The following is a 22,765-nucleotide window of genomic DNA, read 5'->3' as shown; positions in this document are numbered from 1 at the left end:
ATCTTGTGTACGCGATACTACCGCCATCTGTATATTTGTATATCGTTATCCCAAGACTATTCAGTGTAGACATAGACGAACAGAATCTGTCTCGTGGAGATTGCTGCAGATAAATGAGGCAAATAACAGTTGTTAGAAAGGTGTACCAGCCGTCATTTCTCTCCCACCGCAACCATGACTGGAACGGGAAGAGACCTTTAACACATTGAGGCGCCAAAGACACCGGAATAGACATGAGTATTCAAATACAGAGATACGTAAACGGGCAGAATACGGCGCTGTGGTCGGCAACGCCTATATAAGACGGGTGTCTGGCGCAGTTGTTAGATCAGTTACTGCTCCTACAATGGCAGGTTATCAAGATTTAAGTGAGTTTGAACGTGCTGCTATAGTCGGCGCACGAGAGATGGGACACAGCACCTCCGAGGAGATTTTCCCGTACGACCACTTTATGAGTGTGCCGTGAACATCAGGAATCCGGTAAAACATCAAATCTCTGACATCGTTGCGACCGATATAATATCCTGCAAGAAAGGGGCCAACGACTGAAGAGAATCGTTCAACGTGACAGAAGTGCAACCCTTCCTCAAATTCGCGCATGTTACGATGCTGGACCATCAAAAAGTGTCGCGGTACGAACAATTCAACGAAACATCATCAATGTGGGCTTTCGGAGCCGAAGGCCCACTCGTGTACCCTTGCTGACTGCACGACACAAAGCTTTACGTCTCGCTTGGACCCGTCGACAGTGACATTGAAGTGTCGATGACTGGAACACGTTGCCTGGTCGGAGGAGTGTCATTTAGAATTGTATCGAGCGGATGGACGTGTACGGTTATGGAGACAACATCGTGAATCTATAGTTCTTGCATATCAGGAGGGGACTGTTAAAGCTGGTGGAGGCTCTGTAATGGTGTGGGGTGTGTGCAGTTGGAGTGATACGGAACCCTCTGACAGGTGACACGTCGTAAGCATCCTGACGATCGTCTGAATCCATTAATGTCCATTCTGCATTGCAGCGGACTTGGGCAATTCCAGCAGGATTATGTGACACCCCTCACGTCCAAAATTGCTACAGAGTGGCTCCAGGAACACTGTTTTGAGTTTAAACACTTCCGCTGGCCATGAAACTCCCCAGACATGAACATTACTGAGCATATCTGGGATGCCTTGCAACGCGCTGTTCAGAAGAGATCACACTCTCGTACTCTTACGGATTTATGGACAGCCCTGCAGGATTCATGGTGTCAATTCCCTCCAGCACTACTCCAGACAATAGTCGAGTCCATATCACGTCATGCTGCGGCACTTCTGCGTGCTCGCAGGGGCCCTACACGATATTAGACTGGTGTACCAGTTTCTTTGGTTCTTCAGTGTATATGGTACAGTAAGAGTTCCCTGTGGGATGCCCTTCTCTGTCATTAACGTGGTATATATCCATGTAGACCTGAAACGCTGGCACATCTGGTGAAATACACTCCTGGAAATGGAAAAAAGAACACATTGACACCGGTGTGTCAGACCCACCATACTTGCTCCGGACACTGCGAGAGGGCTGTACAAGCAATGATCACACGCACGGCACAGCGGACACACCAGGAACCGCGGTGTTGGCCGTCGAATGGCGCTAGCTGCGCAGCATTTGTGCACCGCCGCCGTCAGTGTCAGCCAGTTTGCCGTGGCATACGGAGCTCCATCGCAGTCTTTAACACTGGTAGCATGCCGCGACAGCGTGGACGTGAACCGTATGTGCAGTTGACGGACTTTGAGCGAGGGCGTATAGTGGGCATGCGGGAGGCCGGGTGGACGTACCGCCGAATTGCTCAACACGTGGGGCGTGAGGTCTCCACAGTACATCGATGTTGTCGCCAGTGGTCGGCGGAAGGTGCACGTCACCGTCGACCTGGGACCGGACCGCAGCGACGCACGGATGCACGCCAAGACCGTAGGATCCTACGCAGTGCCGTAGGGGACCGCACCGCCACTTCCCAGCAAATTAGGGACACTGTTGATCCTGGGGTATCGGCGAGGACCATTCGCAACCGTCTCCATGAAGCTGGGCTACGGTCCCGTACGCCGTTAGGCCGTCTTCCGCTCACGCCCCAACATCGTGCAGCCCGCCTCCAGTGGTGTCGCGACAGGCGTGAATGGAGGGACGAATGGAGACGAATGGAGAGCGATGAGAGTCGCTTCTGCCTTGGTGCCAATGATGGTCGTATGCGTGTTTGGCGCCGTGCAGGTGAGCGCCACAATCAGGACTGCATACGACCGAGGCACACAGGGCCAACACCCGGCATCATGGTGTGGGGAGCGATCTCCTACACTGGCCGTACACCACTAGTGATCGTCGAGAGGACACTGAATAGTGCACGGTACATCCAAACCGTCATCGAACCCATCGTTCTACCATTCCTAGACCGGCAAGGGAACTTGCTGTTCCAACAGGACAATGCACGTCCGCATGTATCCCGTGCCACCCAACGTGCTCTAGAAGGTGTAAGTCAACTACCCTGGCCAGCAAAATCTCCGGATCTGTCCCCCATTGAGCATGTTTGGGACTGGATGAAGCGTCGTCTCACGCGGTCTGCACGTCCAGCACGAACTCTGGTCCAACTGAGGCGCCAGGTGGAAATGGCATGGCAAGCCGTTCCACAGGACTACATCCAGCATCTCTACGATCGTCTCCATGGGAGAATAGCAGCCCGCATTGCTGCGAAAGGTGGATATACACTGTACTAGTGCCGACATTGTGCATGCTCTGTTGCCTGTGTCTATGTGCCTGTGGTTCTGTCAGTGTGATCATGTGATGTATCTGACCCCAGGAATGTGTCAATAAAGTTTCCCCTTCCTGGGACAATGAATTCACGGTGTTCTTATTTCAATTTCCAGGAGTGTAGTTTTCGAGGTTTGGCGTCGGAGGCGCTAGACGCAAGCCGGCAGATAAGCAGCCGTCACGCAGCTTGTAATTCCAGGCGGGCAGGCCCCACCAGACGAGAGCAGAGCGGCCCAGCCCAGGCGCGCCGATAAGCCGCTATCAATCACTTAGCTCTCGCCCTGTCACGCAGCGCACTTTTATTTTTACAACCTCGCCATACTTACTTACTTTATACCGTGCCACCTTATCAAAGTTCAAACTTTCTTGTTCGGAATATTGGGAATGCCTCAGTCAGTTCGCCACCCTGTTAATGCCTTACCGCGCTTCTGCCCGAGATCCTATTTACAGATCACTTTTGCGCAGTTGCCTTTCCCGCAGCTACAAGATGGACTCACCACTGTCTTGGAAGAACGAGGTTGCGCAGGAAGACAATGCCATCAAATTCTGTTGGATTAAGCTTAAAATTCGAGTTCGATAACAGGCTTCCACGTTTATGAAGTCAAACTCAAGTATATTCTTCTGGTTATATGAGCCAACCTCTCTACATAACAATGTTTCACACTCCGGCAATGAATGCAGATGCTAGATTTCCTCCCTAATGACAAGCAACTAAAAGCGGTCGTAACGTTTGAGTGTTGCACATAATGCAGCCGTCATGCACCCAAAACGATGTTTAAAAATGGTTCAAATGGCTCTGAGCACTATGGAACTTAACATCTGAGGTCATCAGTTCCCTAGAACTTAGAACTACTTAAACCTAACTAACCTAAGGACATCACACACATCCATGCCCGAGGCAGGATTCGAACCTGCGACCGTAGTGGTCGCGCGGTTCCAGACTGAAACGCCTAGAACCGCTCGGCCACACCGGCCGGCCCAAAACGATGTCATGGAATCCTAACTTATGTAGCTTTTCTTCTATCAAGTGAATTCCGGGATAGCTTCTGCTACATAGCCGCTGCCGCCCCCCTCATCCTTGTCAAACTCTGAAGCTGGAGCTCATACCCTGACGACATCCATTTCTGTGGGTCGTTAAACTTCGATTTTCCTACAAAGTGTCGCACTTCGATGGCATGAAAAATGAAGTTACAGAGGTAATTTCTTCCTATCCGTGTAGTAATACTGCTGAGTTGCAGTAATATTGTGGATGTAGCCACTATTGCCTCCTGAATGAGAGGTGTGTAGTAGCACATCATTTTCTAATAGTTTCCAAACAGATTAACGAGGCAAAATTGGATGGAGAAAACAGCGATCACACACGAACAAGCTGCACGCTCTCTTCACCTGCCCCATTACGGCCCGAACTAGATATTTAGCTTCATACCGACATCGACAATATGTTAAAGAGCGACTTACTTGTCTCTAACAATGTGGTATGTGGGTAAGTTGACAGCCGCGTCAAATTGTCAACAGAAGGAATTTAGAACTACCTACCCTTGAAAATGTCTAGCCAGAAAAGCAGACGGCTTCTCATGCTTTCCAATGAACAACCACAATACCGTTATTACTAATAATGAATAAAGCTGTTAGAAAACTGGTTTTGGAAGATGGCTGATGTAACTCAAAATATCCTGTTTAAAGAATAACAGAGCATATAGCTTGAAGGTTCCACTGTGAATCTGAATAGGCTTGAACCGTTTACAAAATAATCCTCCCCTTTCTTTCATAGTCTGTGTTCGAGCCTCTTTTTTCCAAGTTGTCTGATACATTTGTCAGATAAGGCATGTTGTCGTTGGGCCACATTGCGAATTGGAAGTGCTAACGGATCTTGAATCAGTCACCAGCTTACTGGCTTAATGGAAAAGGAGTTCACTGCCCAGCTACTTTGCATTTCAGACAGCGCTCAAGTGACTAAATTAGGCCTCATTGTTGCCTCATGTAAAAACCTACATTCCCAGTGAAATAATCAGAAAATCACTGAATTAAGTAGCATAATTGTCTTTAGAACGCATAGCAAACTAATTACTGTATAAAAAACGAGACTGTCATTGCCGACATGATGACTTAAGAACTCTCTCCTTCTAGAATGAAGATAACTTCAGAAAGAAGATAAAATTTTTAAATAATATTGTCAGGTATCAGCAGGAACTGATGATCTATATCACCCAAAGCTGAACTCCCTTTAGAGTGCATACGAATTTGTGAACAAAATTCTACCTTGTAGTCCAAATCATTTAAACCTAGTAAGTTTATGGTTTGGCTTGAATACATTTTTCAATATATGATATTTTTATTACAATTCTGGGAACTATTTTCTCGACGATCTTACTTTTCACCACCAGTTCAAAGGGTGACAATTTCGAATGGCAAAGTAATCATAAGGACATGGCGCTCTTAATTATTTTTGAGTAAATACCATTTGGTATGATCACCTCAGTTTACAACACATTCTTTTAACTCGTAAAGTAACCCCATAAGATAGAGGCTTCGCTTTCTTTTCAAGACAATGGATAGGAACATTACGTTCCTGGCCCTAATTCTCTTACTGCGTAATCATAAATGTAGAATCGTCGATAGCGTTAATCAAGAATTAAAAACAACAATGAGTGTGAATAAACACTGTGTATTACAAACAGCTCAACAACGAGCTTAGTAGTGGCACAGCAAGAGAACGTAGCACGGAATCAATCACGAGAATTCTATTTTAATTAGTTCGTGTCAAGGAATCACACAAAAATCTAACCTGAAAGAAAGAGAAACGCAAGAAAACATGGTGACGAAATGTAATCGGAAAGCAAGTGCATAGAGATAACAATGTGTCATCATACAAGTCCTGATATAAAAAAAAAAATCTCAAATTTAAATATTCTCTGTTCTTGATCGTAGGTGCGAAGTTTGATACACAGTTAGTTAATCCGATTTCCACCGTCTTTTGTGTTGGCGTTGTTTCAAGAGCTGACACTCATTTTCCTACCATTATTTCTGCAGTTGGACGCCGTTATTATCGTCATATTGTGATATAAACGATTGGAGTCAGGAGGGTAAACGATGAAACGGGGCATCTGCCTATCAGTGGAATGATCTGTATATTTTCCAAAATCTTAATACACTGATCAGCCAGAAAATTATGACCACCTACCTAATAGCCGTATGTCCGTAAGTGGCAAGGATAACAGCGGTGACGCATCGTGGCACGGAAGCAATGAGGCTTTGATATGTCTCTGGAGGGAGTTTATAACATTACCGCCAGCCACTGTTCTACCACAACCTCTAAGCCGGAGGAAATTCGTATAAATGAAATTATTTTTATTAAAGCAATTACAGTATAAAGAAGCAGAGCAGTGTTACCCTCTGAAACGAATTTTGTTGTGATGACAGTGATGTACCTAACGGAGGTGACTTATCGGAAGTGAAAGTCAGAATTATGTAAATATTTAAACAGTAACAAACAATAATTTACCTATCCACACTGTCCAAATGATAATAAAAAAACGGTCGCCAGTCTAATTAGGCATAAGAATGAGTAACATTCTTGTTCAAGAAACTGAAAATAAGTAACTTCAATGGACAATCACAACCTATACTTTGTCACACGAGAGTGCAATGAACTCTGTCACTAACATATGTTGACGTTAAAGAACGTGCTAACAGTTATAGAAGAACAAGGCTATTTGCATAAGTACAACAGATCATGACACACACTATTGCCTTCAGGGCTTAGTCAAACTGAATGGTTTCAATAATTTTCCTATTAATATTTATTATAAAATTATAAATTGGGCACAGGTTTAGTCTCTCTGTTACCAATTACTTTTCTATCTGACATAGAAAAAATATTTTACTAGCAAACTATTTCTCACTGTCCTCCGAATAAAAGATGTTACTGTTTTCATAGATAGTGGTCTTTCTGTTACTTGTTATCTAGCATGAGCACAATAGACAATCTATGGATCCTGTTACACCATTAATATGCACTTTTAATACACAAGAGGAATCCAATATTGTACAGAACTTGACAGGAATAGGAATAGTAATTGAAACTTTCTGTAATTAAGTAACTTTGAGCATTTTGACTACCTTACATGGGGGTGGGGCCTTAATATTGACCACTGTAGTAGAGCAAAATAAACGCACTTTCATTACATTAGCGAAACAAGCACTTAACAAGCATGAACATATAACTCTCAACGGTTACAGTTCTCAACTTTTACTGCAGTGAAAAACAAATTTGAGATATTTGTAAGATCCTTTCAGCAAACAGTATTAATTTTAGCACACTCTATCGCCATATTAATTTTAATATGCTTTCAATAAAGGACACTCGGTAAGCATTTTTGACATGGGAAGGACCCTAAGTGGTTGTGTGACTGGGGATAAAAAATCAAGGTAAGTATAATAGTTCGAGTATAAGCAACCTTATATTTGAGTACACTATAGCATCCAATGAGCTGATACTTCACTGTACATTACTACAATTCCTTGGTTCCTTTTCAGTGATTGCGTAACGTGGTGGCGAGTGCATGTCGGTGGGTGGATTTGCAAGCGTAAATGCTGGACTCTGTCATTTCTTGGTGGCGATGACAGGTACCAATTCCAGAATAGTTCCAGCTCTTTATCCATCCATCCTAGGCATTGGAAAGCGGCATGAAAAGCCTCTCTCGGCACCAGCACAACACAACTTTTACATGAGCAGTTGACAGTTTGGTAGCTCGTCCCCGACTGACTCTCCCTTCCACCTTTCTATCCATGCCAACCACATTTTGCGCGCGCTACCAAGTTCCGTTCTCGAGGGGAACCACGCCACCTTTTACATACAAAATAACTAAGAACCCTAAGTGAAGATCAGCAATTTACATAACAACAAACAATCACTTTAAATAAAACAGAACATTTGCACGTATTGACATTTCTACAAAAAAATTATTTAAACAAAATTATTCAAACTCAAAGATAACCAAAGAGATTATATGAGAAAGACGAAACATATAATTTGCTCATATTGTACATATTACAGAGATTACACTTCCTACACTCTAAAAGACATCAAAGTTTTTAACAGAGAAAAGAATAAACACTCTCATGATATCGATTCAATCCAACATTTACAGAAACTCAGCGTTACAACATTAAACAAAATAAAAGGCAAAATAAATCATTACAGCATTAGAGCTACGGTGTTACAAGTTGACACGACATCTGCACACACAACTCACCTAATTCCCGTAAATTCCGCGGAGTGGAGCGATGAGCTATGACGCCACGCTCAATTACATTACAGATGTGTTAGATCGAGTTCAGATCTGGCAAACTAGGGGCCAGCACATCAACTGTAACTCGCCAATGTGTCCCTCGAACAACTCCATCGCACTCCTAGCCTTGTGACATGGCGCATTATCTTGTAGAATGCAACTGCCGTCAGGAAACATGATCGTCATGAAAGGGTCTGCAATCAGTGTACAATACCGCTTGGCCATCATGGTGCGTTGCACGAGTTGCACTAGACTCATGGACGCCCAGGTGAATGTTTCTCAGAGCGTAATGGACCCGCCGCCAACTTGTCTCCGTCCCGCAGTACGGATGTCAAGGAGCTATTCCCATAGAAGACGACGGACTCGTGCCTCCCCATCGGCATGATGAAGAAGGTATCGGTATCGGGATTCATGGGTCGATACAACGCTCTGGCACTGCGCCAGCGTCCAATGCCGATGCTCACGTGCCAATTCAGTCGTAGCTGCCGATGTCGTGGTGTTAACATTGGCACATGCATAGGTCATCGGCTACGGAGCCCCATCTTTAGGAGTGTTCGTTGCACTATGTGCTCAGACACACTTGTACTCAGCCCAGCATTAAAGTCTGATGTTAGCTCCGCCACAGTTCGCCGCTTGTCCTGTTTTACCAGTCTGCCCAGCCTACGACATCCGACATCTGTTATTGGGGATGGTGCCCAACCCCACGACATCTGGATGTGGTTTCACATTGCTTTCGCCGCGTATTGAAGACATCACAGTACTCCTCGAACACTCGACTCGTGCCGAGTCTCTGGGCCTTCACACTCTGCCCTCGGTCAAACTCAAATAGATCGCGCGCCCTCTCCATTCTACACACGGACAGCACGGTCACTGATACTACAAGCACCGTGCCTGTGTCTGACTAGCAATTATTCCTCGCCTGGACTGGTTTATATCGACAGTAGGTCGGTGGTCGACATGATCTGGCTGATCAGTGTATGTATCAAAGGGAAAGGTGAGGACGGAGGACTTAGTCCGGTACTCCCATATGCGTTCCGATAGACGCGCTAAAAGCAAGACTAACTCTTGCATTAGTTCAATGGTTCCAGAATGAGATTTTCACTCTGCAGCGGAGTGTGCGCTGATATGAAACTTCCTGGCAGATTAAAACTGTGTGCCCGACCGAGACTCGAACTCGGGCACACAGTTTTAATCTGCCAGGAAGTTTCAGTTCAATGGTTGTTAGTCTGGTGTGCAGATCCAGTCTTTACCCGGCTCCTATTCTCTTTTAACCGTTGTGGAACCCTTCTTATTCCACACTAATGACGTAGGAGGGAACTGTTCCGAGTCACCAGAAACGTTAATTACTGCTCAAGCTCGAATGGTTCAAATGGCTCTGAGCACTGTGGGAGTTAACATCTGAGGTCATCAGTCCCCTAGAACTTAGAACTTCTTAAACCTAACACACCCATGCCCGAGGCAGGATTCGAACCTGCAACCGTAGCAGTCGCGCAGTTCCGGACTGAAGCGCCAAGAAACCGCTCGTCCACCACGGCCGGCCTCTGCTCAAGCCCAAACCGTTTAAAACACACCGATGGACTATTATAATATGTCGAAAAGAATGTACTAGGGCGTGCTGAAAAGTAATGCCTCAGAACATTTTATGTAGAATCCCCTAAAAGCTTTTTAAATAAACAGACTTTATTAACATGCCACATATTTATTCTATACGTCTACTTATTTATTTCTCAGCATAGTCACCCTGCCAACGAACACATCTCTCCTAACCAGAGCCCAGTTTGTTGATACCGTCACTGTAGAATGTTTGACTTCGTTGACGTAGCGATAACATCATCTCTGCTTGCACCGCGGCATCACTATCAAAGTGAAGCTGTTATTTAAGTTTTGTAAACAGATGAAAATCGGATGGGGCCAAGTTGGGACTGTATGGAGGACGATCGATGAATGTGAACCCTAGCCGTCGGATTGTTGCAGATGTCGCAGCGCTCTTGCGTAGTCTGGTATTCTCGTGCCGAAGCAGATTGTGCTGCACGTGTGGATGAACTCTTCGAATTCGAAGCTCTATTACAGCACGCTGTTTGTCACGCACCGACTTAGTTACGTTACAACTGACATGTTACACGCTACAGTTTGGAGTCTTCTAGCGATAGAGAACTGGGAATATGTAGACATGAAGGATAAAGATGTAGAATGTTAATAACGTTTATGTACAAAGCGTTTCACGTAAGAAATTCCGAGGCGTTACTTATCGTCACGCCCTCGTCATTGAAAAAATGACCGTTCGATGACTCATTTTATATCATTAAAAAGCAGAAGGGCATATTTTAGTCCTAGTTAAATTTTTCTTAAAAAGTATAGTGATTATGGCAGATTTCGCTATGTTTTGTGTCGGGGTAGATGATTTTTATGCGAGAGGCAGAGGATAAAGACGGAAAATGCTGACATAAGGATGAGTTGTGGGGGTAGGGGTGTTGTGCCAGCACAGGGATTAAGGATCTTTATACAAGGAGGATGGAACCTGCAGAAATCGGAAGAAGACAAATATGTAAGCGATTATTCCTGGTATAAATAGGGAAAGGGGAGATTATATCAGAAAGGATTTCGTGATCAGGTGGTGGAAATTTGTGGTGAGTTCCCATGGGACAAACTGCTGAGGTCATCGGTCCCTTGTCTTACACACATCTTAATCTAACTTCATCTTACGCTAAGGACAACACACACGCCCATGCCCAGGGTAGGACTCGAACCGTCGACGGGGAGAGCCGCGCGAACCGTGGCAAGGCGCCTGAGTCCACGTGGCTACCCCGCGCGGCCGTGGTCAGGTGTGGGAAAGTAGCTTCGTTGTGACGGGGCGTGTGGAGAGTACGAATGTAAGGCTAGGAGGTGGGGAGAACGGAAGTGTGGTATCTGTGCAAGAGAACTGGGATTGGAGATAAGCCACGAAACAATTGGGGGTGGTTTGCAAAGGTACATGTAGAATATGGAAATGGGAATTTTATGTTGCAGATGGGATTCATCTTTGGGAGGCGAGGTGGATGTGACAAGTAGCGTTGCGTGAATGGTGTTAAAATAGTTAACAGTAGCGACTGGATTTCAGGGAGGTGAAAAACTGGACCGCGTTTTCGATGTAGAAGATGAGGTAGGTCAAAACTTTTTTGTGTGGAGAATGGTAGAGACGGGCGACTCATATATTCGACAGGATAACAGTTTTGCAACTTCTGGAGCACAGTGAGTCTTCTGATGGATGGTTTGTAGGTAAATAATCAATGTTTAAGATCCGTGCTTAGCCCGAGATATTTTAGGGTGCCATCATGGAATGATGGTCCTTTGGCTGTAGTCACGAGCAGAAACGCATGGACAACGACAGTCGTGCCTGAACTTACGGAAACCATGTAGCAACTGCAATAAGATTTTCAAATAGCCTCTTCTACGTGAGCATCAGGGTAATTTGTAATAGCACGGGCCAGGTGTGGGCGAGCGACCCCCGCGCCACGTGGACGACACGTGTGCACCGCGGAGTCCGGCCTTATCTGCGGCGCTCTAGATAATCTCCGCCTCCCATCTGCAGCACTCCCTTATTAACTTTGATACGCGCAGTACAAGCACGCCTCATTCTGCAGAGGAAGACAGATATTTGCCGACAAAAGAAACCGTGAGAAATGCTTTTGGAGTGCTTTGATTGCCCTTCCCGTATTCTACACTTCGTCGACAACGACATCGACAATAACGAAAATCTCGTGCTTTATCTGACGTAACAAACAAGCACGCATTTGGGAGACATTTCATTGAGTTGAGAACTAAACAATAGTATGTCCATTAAAAAAAAAGAAAGAAAAAAAACAGTAAAATTCTGCGAATGGTTATGGACTGTAATACGAATTTTTCTAACTTCTTTAAATATCACTTCAACTGCTTTTAGGGTTCTTAAACTTTTTGAATAATTTGTAGAGCAAAAACCAAAAACAGCCGTATTTCAACTAGTACTTATTTATTTTTCCTTTAACCTACGTGTTTCAGCACTTCACTGGTGCCACCCTACCACCATACATTAGAGCACCGCCGGCCGTTGTGGCCGAGCGGTTCTAGGCGCTACAGTCTGCAATCGCGCGACCGCTGAGGTCGCAGGTTCGAATCCTGCCTTGGGCGTGGATGTGTGTGACGTCCTTAGGTTAGAGCATAAACAAGTATACAATGTAGAGCATGTCTGGTGTACAACACAAGATAACAATACAGATGCGAAAGTAGACCGGTAAAGGTCGCTACACTGTACAAAATGCAACATAAAGGAATGTGAAGAATTAAACGTACTCACAAACTACACTGTAACAGAACATGTTTACGTACTGGTTGGCGTCAATAACCTAACAAATTACACATAAAATACAGCTAAAAGGGAGTGCAAAAAATATGAGATGTGACATATCCAATCAAATGATAATAAATCAGAAAACATGCTAGTAAAGGGGTGCATATTTTTTTTATATGAACAGAATGCCTAACCAGGGTAAATACTAAACCTGAACAATCGAGATGTGTGTAAATTACATTCTGTTGGTGATGCAGCTTTCCTCTTCCTCCAGAAACATTCGCATCCTGAAACGTTAACAGACGGTGGTTCCTTTTTGTACTATCATGGTCCTGTAATAGTATGCATACACCTTATATAATTTTGTTGGTTATTATATACCTTTCCCGCCCCCGCCGCCTCCCCACGTTTCATTATCCTTTTTCTACCCCACATATCCGTTCTTTTAAATGCATAGCACGTAGCACGTAGATTAAGTTGCTACGTGGAGTCATCTTCATCGTTGTTTCTACAAAACATGTCATTTGTATGACACTTCGTACTTCCCGAGAGAAATGGTAACTTACATAGTTATTTTACAACGCTGTAACAACCTGTATTAAGTGATCTCCTCTCTGACTGATTTCATGTATGGAACTTCTCATTAGCCCACCCTTACTTAGTATTTCTCCTCCGGTTAGTTCAAATTACTCGAGATTAAAGGTACGCTTAGCGGTTAACTATTGAACTGATATACAGTTTTACTATATGCCCTTCAGGTTTATGAGTTTCTCCATCGCATAATATAAATAATGTGAGGACTACTGGATTTACCACAGGGTACGTTTTCTTTGATGGTATGCCTGCTGTTTCAGTATTTTTCATAAGTGGCGCTTAATACATGGGTGATAGGTAATCAGCACCAACATATACTTCATAAATTGTAACATTATGTATTACATGAAGGAGGGTGGTTTTGTTTTTAGAATTAGAATTGGTTTTTCGTGTATGACTCGAGTGTGCTTTACATTCTGTAAAGAGAGAAAAAAATGCGCTTTCTACTGGTATGTGTTCTGATTTATCCTGTGAATAACATTCGAACCCGGAACTGCCACTTGTCATAATTCTGTTAGCAGTATGGCTCTGAGCACTATGGGACTTAACTGTTGTGGTCATCAGTCCCCTAGAACTTAGAACTACTTAAACCTAACTAACCTAAGGACATCACACACATCCATGCCCGAGGCAGTATTCGAGCCTGCGACCGTCGCGTGGACACAGACTGTAGCGCCTAGAACCGCTCGGTCACTCTGGCCGGCTGTTAACAGTAGTCGCTGTCCTTTTTACCGTGTGAGATACGTAAATATTTAGTGTAAATGGCTGACACAGATTTTTTAATATGGACTCTGCTACATGTTTTGTTACTGACGAGTGTGAAATGAAAGATAACAACCAGAGCCAGTAATGGTCCGTTTCGACGAAGAGCACGAAGGGCAGCCGACCACGACTTCTGCATCCGAATGGCAGGTGGCCATTGCATGATGAGGAAACTCTCGAGAATAAATTGCTCTGAGCTTGACGCAGCCCGAGTACCTTTGCAGAAACGTTTCTGGAAGGTTTTGGGGTTACTGACGGGTTACGAAATGATGTATATATATATATATATATATATATATATATATATATATATATATATATATATATATCTTTGAGGTTCCATCAGACTGATACTTTTGGCGAACATAGGAAAAGGATTTAATAAAATAAAGGACACGAACTCGCGACTTTTTGTCTGCAATACGCAATGTTTACCACTAGACAACGAGCTGATTCAGCACAACAGCTCGACTGGAAGGCAACACTTCCTCCAGAAACCCAGAAACCTTCGCATCCTGAAACGTTAACAGACGGCGCAGATGACCAGACTTACGAATTCTGAGAGGCGACCAATTTTATTGGAACCTTAAGTGAACGACTCTTACCACGAGTGTCGTAGCCAGCTGGCAGCCAACTTTTATATCAAAGACTGGACGTTTTCCGACATGCCCTAAAAGAAGTGTACTGTAACCACACTGTTACGATAGTGTTTGTGGTGCTTGTGTAGTTTACAACATAATATTAAGAACACGCCATTTTACCTTGCACTGATGAACCAAAACATTATGGTCACTGCCCACTGCGACACTGCATACCACGCGACGCGGTAAGGGAAGCATGTAAGTGGAGCAGACACAAATCTGGAGTCATTTTAGAAATGATACGGGCCCCAAATGGGGAGTTCCAATAATATAAACAATCTTGACAAAGGGCAGATTGTTAAGGTCCAGCGTCTGTGAACAAGCATCTCGGAAACAGCAAAGCTGATCTGTGTTTCATGCGCTTCTGTCGTGAGGCTTGAAGGACAGTTAAATGTCTGTAAAGCAAAATAGGCGACGATCTGTGGCAGATCAGATGACGGAGCACAATCCTGGTGCAAGTGCGTAAGTGTTTCGGAGCGTACTGCGTTGTTGAACATGTGGCTCCATACCAGAGCCAGTGACATCAACAACCACCATTGCATTGAGCAGACGATTATCGAGAGTGAGCCGTGGCACAATGGAAACGTGTCGGCCTGGTCGGACGAATCACTTTTCTTGTTACACCAGGTCGGAGGTAGTGTCTGGACACACCGTCACCCAGGTGAGCGGCTGTTCAAAACCTGCAATGAGCCACGAATAGTGGCTGGTGTGGGGGGGGGGGGGGAGAATGGGAGAGGGCACAGCATTAGGCTACGGAGGGTTTGTGTGCGCTGTAAAATAACCAACATTGCACGAGCTGTTATCTCCAAGCTACTGCCATTTCTTCGAAAAGAAAGTGATGTTATTTTTCAGCAGGACAATACACGTCCGCAACGTGCTCTTCGTGGTATACAGCAGCTGCCTTAGCCAGCAAGATCACCAGATCTCTCGCCAATAGAAAACGTATGAGACATGATGAAGCGAGAAAATACTCGGTCTCCAAGGCCTGCAAGAATCAATGCCTAATTGCAACAAAATGCGCTAAATGCTTGGGACAATCTGTCGCAGGATCCCATTCGGCACCTTTATCTTCCGTTGCATGTGAGAACACACGCCTGCCTTGGTGCCAGAGGGGGACGCTTTGAATTGATGCGTTGTTTGAGTTACGTTTACTGTGACATGTGTGTTTCATCTAGTATGTATTTGATATCATATACTCCTTCAATAATGAACTACCTGTCATCTCACTTGTCAATAAAATGATGACCTTATCCTGTAGGGTGTTGCTTTTTTTCCGGGAGTGTACATTTGTTTATAACAACACGAAAGTTCAAAATATTCTTGTATGTATTAACGTCCTAAAAATTAGTAAGAGCTAATTAATAAGGGCTAACTGTTGGACATAATTATTCTGCAGTGCAGGAGGACTAAATTTGCACAAAGCACGCCCTACCGCACTTAAATATTTAGGTACAGTTACTGTAATTACAGTTCCTTGACCCTTTCGGATTTTTTCGATATCCCCCTCCGAAACAACAAGTGTTATTTTAATAACAACAGTTTCTACCTAGCACTTTGCAGGGTAGTGCCATCTAGTGTCGCCCTTTCCTCACAGCTGAGGGGCGCTTGATTTTCCGTCTCGGTACCAGTTCTTGCCCCTCTACATTTATCGCCTACTGCCGAAAGCAAGCGAAAGTCCATTTCTTCTCTGATGGAGATTCGCACGAGGCACTTGTTTCTGCACATTATCCCGACAGCACACCTGTTTTTAGAAGGCAACTGCGTGGATAAAAATTATGCAGTGTGGCGCAAATGTAACGTGTTATCCAAAGCATAGAGGCACGTTGACTGGTCGCAGTTTTTCAGTTGGAACTATCGACTTTTTTGTCACCTTACTTCTGACTGGTTTGATACAACTTGCCATGATTTTTTCCTTCAGTGTCAAATTCAGACCAGCATACACACCTACCTTCCTGAATAGTTTTTTTGTATGTATTCCGATCTCCGCCAATCCCTACGATGTTTGCCATCTACGGCTCCCTCTGGTAACATGAAAGTTATTCCTCGATACGTTAAGTCATGTTCCGTCCTTCTGTCCCTTCTTCTAGTCAGTATTTTCCGCGTATCCCCTTTTTAGCCGATTCTGTGGAGAACCTCCCGTTCTCTTAGGTTATCAGTGGACTTAATTTTCTGCAATACCTAGAACTGCGGTTCGGTAATTTTGGTAGAATACATGAATGACGTAGTAAATGTTACGATTATCAGTAGTATTGATAGCATTGATAGGGAAAGAAACAGAAATGAATGTTTAAGAGAGAAACTGGGAGTCGACGACTTTTTTCTGTTTTTTGTTCGTTTTGCACATGATTTGAACCGCATATCGTTGTTCAGTGTTAGTCCGCTGAGTAGTTTATATCTTTAAAAAATATAAATTGCATTTTGTATGTAATAAAAATTAGTTGATGGCGTAACTTCTGCGGTTCTATGTTACCAAAGCAATTACTTTTGATCCAAATACAGTTTATATGCACAGACATAAAAGAACCTATTTAATTATTGTTATTTTGTACTCAATAGAGCGTTCAACATCACGATCAAAGGTAAGAATTTCCTGTTATTGATGTGCGAATTGTCGTCTATGAAAAAAAGGAACATGTTTTTTGTAAGCTCAACAAAGTACTGAAGCGATGTTTTATATTTTTTTGTTTTGCTTTTTTTTATTTTACCCTTTATTGCCGATGAAACTGCGTTTTATAACGCTGTAAGAGAAATCTATATTTTTTAAAATTTTATTACAATATCCTACTTTTCAGGTTACTAATCAACTATTTTCGAATAAAACCAAAATTAAAAATTATAAATTTCAATTTTGCTATAAATACTGCGTATTTTTGAGTAACAGACATGAGGATAACTACGAGAGTGAGTCAAATGAAAACCTTAAATTTTTAATAACAAATCGAAATTTCGCCCCGTTATCCTGTAAGTTGGTAAGCATGATACAAACAGCGTTCAGAATGGCCTGTAGGTGGCAGCATAGTGCAGATGCACATACAACGTCGCAGTATCAGTATAAAGACGACCGCGCGACTTGCGACTTGCATCAAGGAAGAACAGCGTTCTGTTATTCGGTTTTTGCGTAGTGAAGGTGTGAAACCTATTAAAATTCATCGACGAATGACGGTTCAGTACGGTGATGCATGTTTGTCACAGCAGCAAGTCTACGAATGGAGTAGGAAGTCCGCAAATGGTGTGGCTTCAATGGAAGATGCTCCTCGTCTAGGTCAGGCACAACGAGTTGTGACTCCTCAGAACATTGCAGCTGTTAAAGCCATAGTGAAGGAAAACCGCCGAGTGACACTGAATGAGCCGGCCGCGGTGGTCTAGCGGTTCTAGGCGCTCAGTCCGGAACCGCGCGACTGCTACGGTCGCAGGTTCGAATCCTGCCTCGGGCATGGGTGTGTGTGATGTCCTTAGGTTGGTTAGGTTTAAGTAGTTCTAAGTTCTAGGGGACTGATGGCCACAGATGTTAAGTACCATAGTGCTCAGAGCTATTTGCACCATTTGACACTGAATGACATTGCAGCATGTTTACAGATTAGTCATGGGTCAGCACACCACATTGTGCATGATGTGCTCCAGTTTCACAAAGTGTCTGCAAGATGGATGTCACGGCAGCTGACTCCTGAAATGAGAGAACGACGTGTTAATGCTTGTGAGGAACTTCTTCGGTGCTTTCAACGAGAATTGTAATGGATTCCTTGCAAGAATCGTTACTGGGGACAAAACCTGGGTTCACTTCCACCAACCAGAAACGAAGAGAGCGAGCAAGGAATGGCGCCATTCCTCATCACCAAAACCAAAGAAGTTTCGAACAGAACCATCAGCAGGGAAGGTTATGCTGAATCTCTTTTGGGAGGAAAAAGGAGTCATTTTGGAGTATTACATGCCTAGAGGGACCACCGTCACCAGTGCATCATACACAGATCTCCTTAAAAATCATCTCTGGCCTGCAGTCAAATCAAAGAGACGTGGATTGTTGTCAGCAGGTGTCTTTTTGCAACATGACAATGCAAGGCCCCACACTGCCCGTACAACATCTGCAAGAATCACAGACCTGCATTTTGAGTGTCTTCCTCATGCACCATGCTCACCAGACCTTGCCCCAAGTGATTTCCATATGTTTGGACCAGTCAAAGACGCAATGGGAGGAAAGAAGTTCCGTTCTGATGAAGAGGTACGCCACGCGGTGCATGAGTGGTTGAGCGGACTACCAAAAGAATTTTTCTCTAAAGGAATTTATGCACTTTGTAAGAGCTGGAGGACTTGCATTGAGCGTGGGGGAGATTATGTTGAAAAGTGATACAGCTTTGTACCCCTTCTACACAATAAATAATATTTTAAAAAATATTTAAGTTTTTCATTTGACTCACCCTCGTATAAAGAACAAAAACGTTCCGTAAGTTATGCAGGTCTTTATATATCCTCTCTCAGTTTCTAGTCATTTCACCGCTGCTGGTTTCTAGGAGAACCTAGCAAGAGACTGATTGCATACGCAAACAAAGAGAGAAAAACGAGGTAACGAATCTAACACGGGTAAGGCGGTTGCGGTCTTAACTTGGCAAAGCTACTAGAAAAAGTACCGTAGCCTACGCCGACTTACGTACGACAGTCTACTGAAGCTTGCGGTAGTTTGACAACTCTAGTAACACGACATCTCACCCGCTTCACGATTCTGTCTTCTTCCTGATTTCCCACAGCCCACCACTCACTTCCTCACATTGGTAGTATTGATTAGGCAAGTAAATGGACACTGCAAGTATTTTGCTAGGGCAGACCGTTAGGTGACGTTTGTGGGCGCGGTGTGTTGCAGGGCGCAGCGCGGCCCACACGCAGTACACGGGGCACGGCCACCGCACGGCCGCCTCTGCGGCGGCGGCGGCGGCGGCGGTGCGGCTGCAGTACCCCGAGGTGCCGCTGCTGGAGGACGACCACGACCAGTACCTGCCCGCGCCTGCGGGGTCGCCCGCACTCGAGCTGCCCACCTCCTCGCTGCTCAACCGCCACATCGCCTCGAAGTGAGTGTCACTCCCGTCTCTACCACAGGCGCTCTGCAACAACATTGCCTCCACTACAAGAACGTTCGCTTCTTTACTCACAAACAAATGTCAGGCGGACAAGAAACAATTCGTGGTTTCATCTTCACAGCACGAGACACATGCGGCCACTGGCGTCCTTCCTCTCTTTACATTGCGAAAAGTGTATTGTGAAGCAGAAATACCGGTCGTTTCAAAAAGAAAGAACAGATTTTAATTGTTTATTACAGACAAATTATCAAAAACAAAAACGCATAGCGCATGTCACTGGATACGCGAGTTCAAACTCTTTATACAGCTGCTCTCTTGTTTGATTGTAGCAACATGGCGACTACACCGCAAGAGAAATCATTTTCTGTGTTGGAATCTGAGTGAAGTCAATCCAGTGTTCAAGTGTCCGCCCCCGGTAACGCCGGCACGGTAGCTCAGCGTGTTCGGTCAGACGGCTAGCTGCCGTCTGTAATAAAAAAAATGAGTTAATGGATCAACAACGAACTGAAACGGGTCTCTTTCGACGTCCGCACAGAGCAGATGCAACGAACGAAAACGAACAAAATGAGATTAAAAAAAAAAAAGTAGGTGAGTGGTCAGCGCGACGGACTGTCAATCCTAAGGGCCCGGGTTCGATTCCCGGCTGGGTCGGAGATTTTCTCCGCCCAGGGACTGGGTGTTGTGTTGTCCTAATCATCATCATTTCATCCCCATCGACGCGCAAGTCGCCGAAGTGGCGTCAAATCGAAAGACTTGCACCAGGCGGACGGTCTACCCGACGGGAGGCCCTAGTCACACGACATTTATTTATTTTAGCTCACTTCCTGAGAAATTTTGGTGATTGTAAGCATATTCACTTCAGTATCTGTGTTAAAACTACGGTATTAACTAGCTTCGATAATAAACGTTAAATAGTTATATATATCTATTAAAGATAAACACATGGTAGATATGCAGTTAATGCAACTTGGTAACTGTTATTAGTTGGAAGTAAAGGAATATAGGTGTGATAGCAACGCTTTACTTTTTTTGTAGAACGAATATTTTCACCGTTTCAAATTTTTTAGGGGAATGCCTAACTGAAAAGTACAAGCGTAACATGACAATTAAACGAATAACCGATTATTGGGATACAATTAATCGATATGATTAACCGATTTATTTAAATAATCTAAAAGACCGATTAATCGACTTTTAATCGTACTCGCCCTCCCTCTCTTATACTTCAACTATAGCTGTCTATTGTTGACTTCTACAGTTACAACAGTGATCAGAATGCTTTTTGCCACTTCATAAAGCACTAATAACACGCATCATGATCATTGTTCAAGTGCATGTTGCATTCCGCCGCAATTCAGCGAGAAGCCGCGTCTGCACAAGAAGATTTATGTCAGGCTTTCTTGGAAGTTGGTTGCATATGCAAAGGGAAGAGCAGTGGTCGGCCAGTGCATCTGATAAGAACATCGGGCGTATCCCAGATGCGTTCATCACGGGCAGGCCAAGGTCTTCGACTTCCTCCAACAACGGTGTGGCGTGTTCAGAAAGGACGCTTTACAAGTCGCAGTCACTGCAGCAATTGCGTCCCGGTGACCCTAACAGAAGGTACGAATTTTGGATTTCAGTTCTCCAGTACATGAAAGAGGACACTTTCTGAGCGCCTCATCTTTTCGAATGAATAGACTTTTCATCTATCGGCTAAAGTAGACCGGCACACAGTAAGAATGTGTTTTCCTTTCCGTTTACGAAGTTTATGGACCATACTTTTTTGCGGAGTAAACTGTGACAGGAATGTCCTATCTCCAAATGCTTCAAAATTTGTTCTTTCCTCGGCTTCACGAAGATTCTAATGATTTCACTTTTCCGCATGACGGTGATGTTATCTTAACAACACCATCCCTCAACGTCAGATTGGAATAGCTGGACAATAAGATCTTGTTCATTGGCCTCCCCGGTCACCAGACCTCAGGACTTGCGATTTCTTTCTGTGGGGGTACATAAAAGTCTGAGGCTTTGTACCACCTATGTCCGCTACTCTTCAAGAACTCAGAAATCGAATTGTTGAAGCTGTCTATTCAATAAACGAGGACCTCTTGATTCGCATGTGGAACGAAATGGACTACCGCTTCGGTGTTTCTCGAGCAAGACATGGTGCTCAGGATTTCAAATTAAATACTTTTCAGCCGCCTAGTTTTCAACCTTATTTTATTTGGCAACCAGTTTCAACGTTTTAAAACGCCATTTCAGGCCCCTGATCTACGTGCAGGAATTCTACCTCGGTTGTGATCAAAACAGGGGCCAGCTGTACTGGTGTTAGTAGATTTTTGCTATAGCGATCATTTCAGCCTACATCTGCCGATTGTTAAATAAACTGTTGAGTGTATGGTATAGCGTCTGCGTGAACATAAGACTTTGAACCTTCCTCTATCCAGTGATATGAGCAATTGTCTGTAATAAACAACTGAAAACTGTTCTTTCTTTTTGAATCACCCTGTATAATGCGTAGCACGGCTCAGGGTTTGTTTCTCTGACTGAAATCCACAAAGTGACCAAATTTCAACTATAAAGAGACCCGTGCAGTAAGGCTAGCATATTTGACAGTAATTAAAGTGCTCTGGGTCCCGGGTTCGAAACCACCCAATCCTTAAATTTTCAATAAAAATCGTCAGCAATAGCGGTCCGGTATAAGCAGTCACTCTTGTTCTCCTAACGGCCTTGTCAAAGGTGACGAAGGAACGGTTAGGGTTTCGAGGCAACCTCTTCGCATTGGGGCAAGGAAAAAAAAAGTGAAATGAGCGTATGGTCTTGTTGGCCGGGAGGCCCCTACCGGGGAAGTTCGGCCGCCAAGTGCAAGTTTTATTTCATTCGATGCCACATTGGACGACTTGCGAGCCGGTGACGAGGATAAAATGATGAAGAGGACAACACAACACCCAGTCCAGGAGCGCAGAAAATCTCCAACCCGGTCGGGAATCGAACACGGGCCCGCTTGCATGGGAGCCAAGCATGTTACCACCCAGCTAAGCAGGCGGACGGGGCAAGAAACTGCCCCTGAAAGGCGGAAGAATATGCAGTAATACACGGCATGAACATGAAGAAGCTAATGGAAACCACTGTATTAACGACACGCAATGTGTATCCACAGGACATGTGGATTGTAACTGAAAAAGTCTCATGTTGATCTCTGTATTGAGAAAAAAATTCGGGCATAGTCATTCATTCAGAGCTCCGAGAAGGGACTGCTAAGGCGAAGGTGGACATAACAAAAGGACTCAATGAATAACGAGGGAGTACTATTGTAACAGTCAGAGTATGGAATGTCAGAAGTCTGAATG

General features: G+C 44.3%; 1 protein-coding gene across 1 annotated transcript in view; it reads left to right on the top strand.

Annotated features, from left to right (window-relative positions):
- Positions 1 to 19,428, top strand: part of LOC126456243 (box A-binding factor-like) — a 101,147-nt gene extending 81,719 nt beyond the window's left edge. The window contains exon 11 of the mRNA XM_050091995.1: positions 19,220 to 19,428. Coding sequence (XP_049947952.1) covers positions 19,220 to 19,428 — 209 coding nt within the window. The remainder of the gene's footprint in view (positions 1 to 19,219) is intronic.
- The last annotated feature ends 3,337 nt before the right edge of the window (positions 19,429 to 22,765 follow it).

This window comes from Schistocerca serialis, chromosome 2 (assembly GCF_023864345.2).
Source record: "Schistocerca serialis cubense isolate TAMUIC-IGC-003099 chromosome 2, iqSchSeri2.2, whole genome shotgun sequence".
NCBI classification, from domain to species: Eukaryota; Metazoa; Arthropoda; class Insecta; order Orthoptera; family Acrididae; genus Schistocerca; species Schistocerca serialis.
This window is presented reverse-complemented; position numbering and strand designations above follow the sequence as displayed.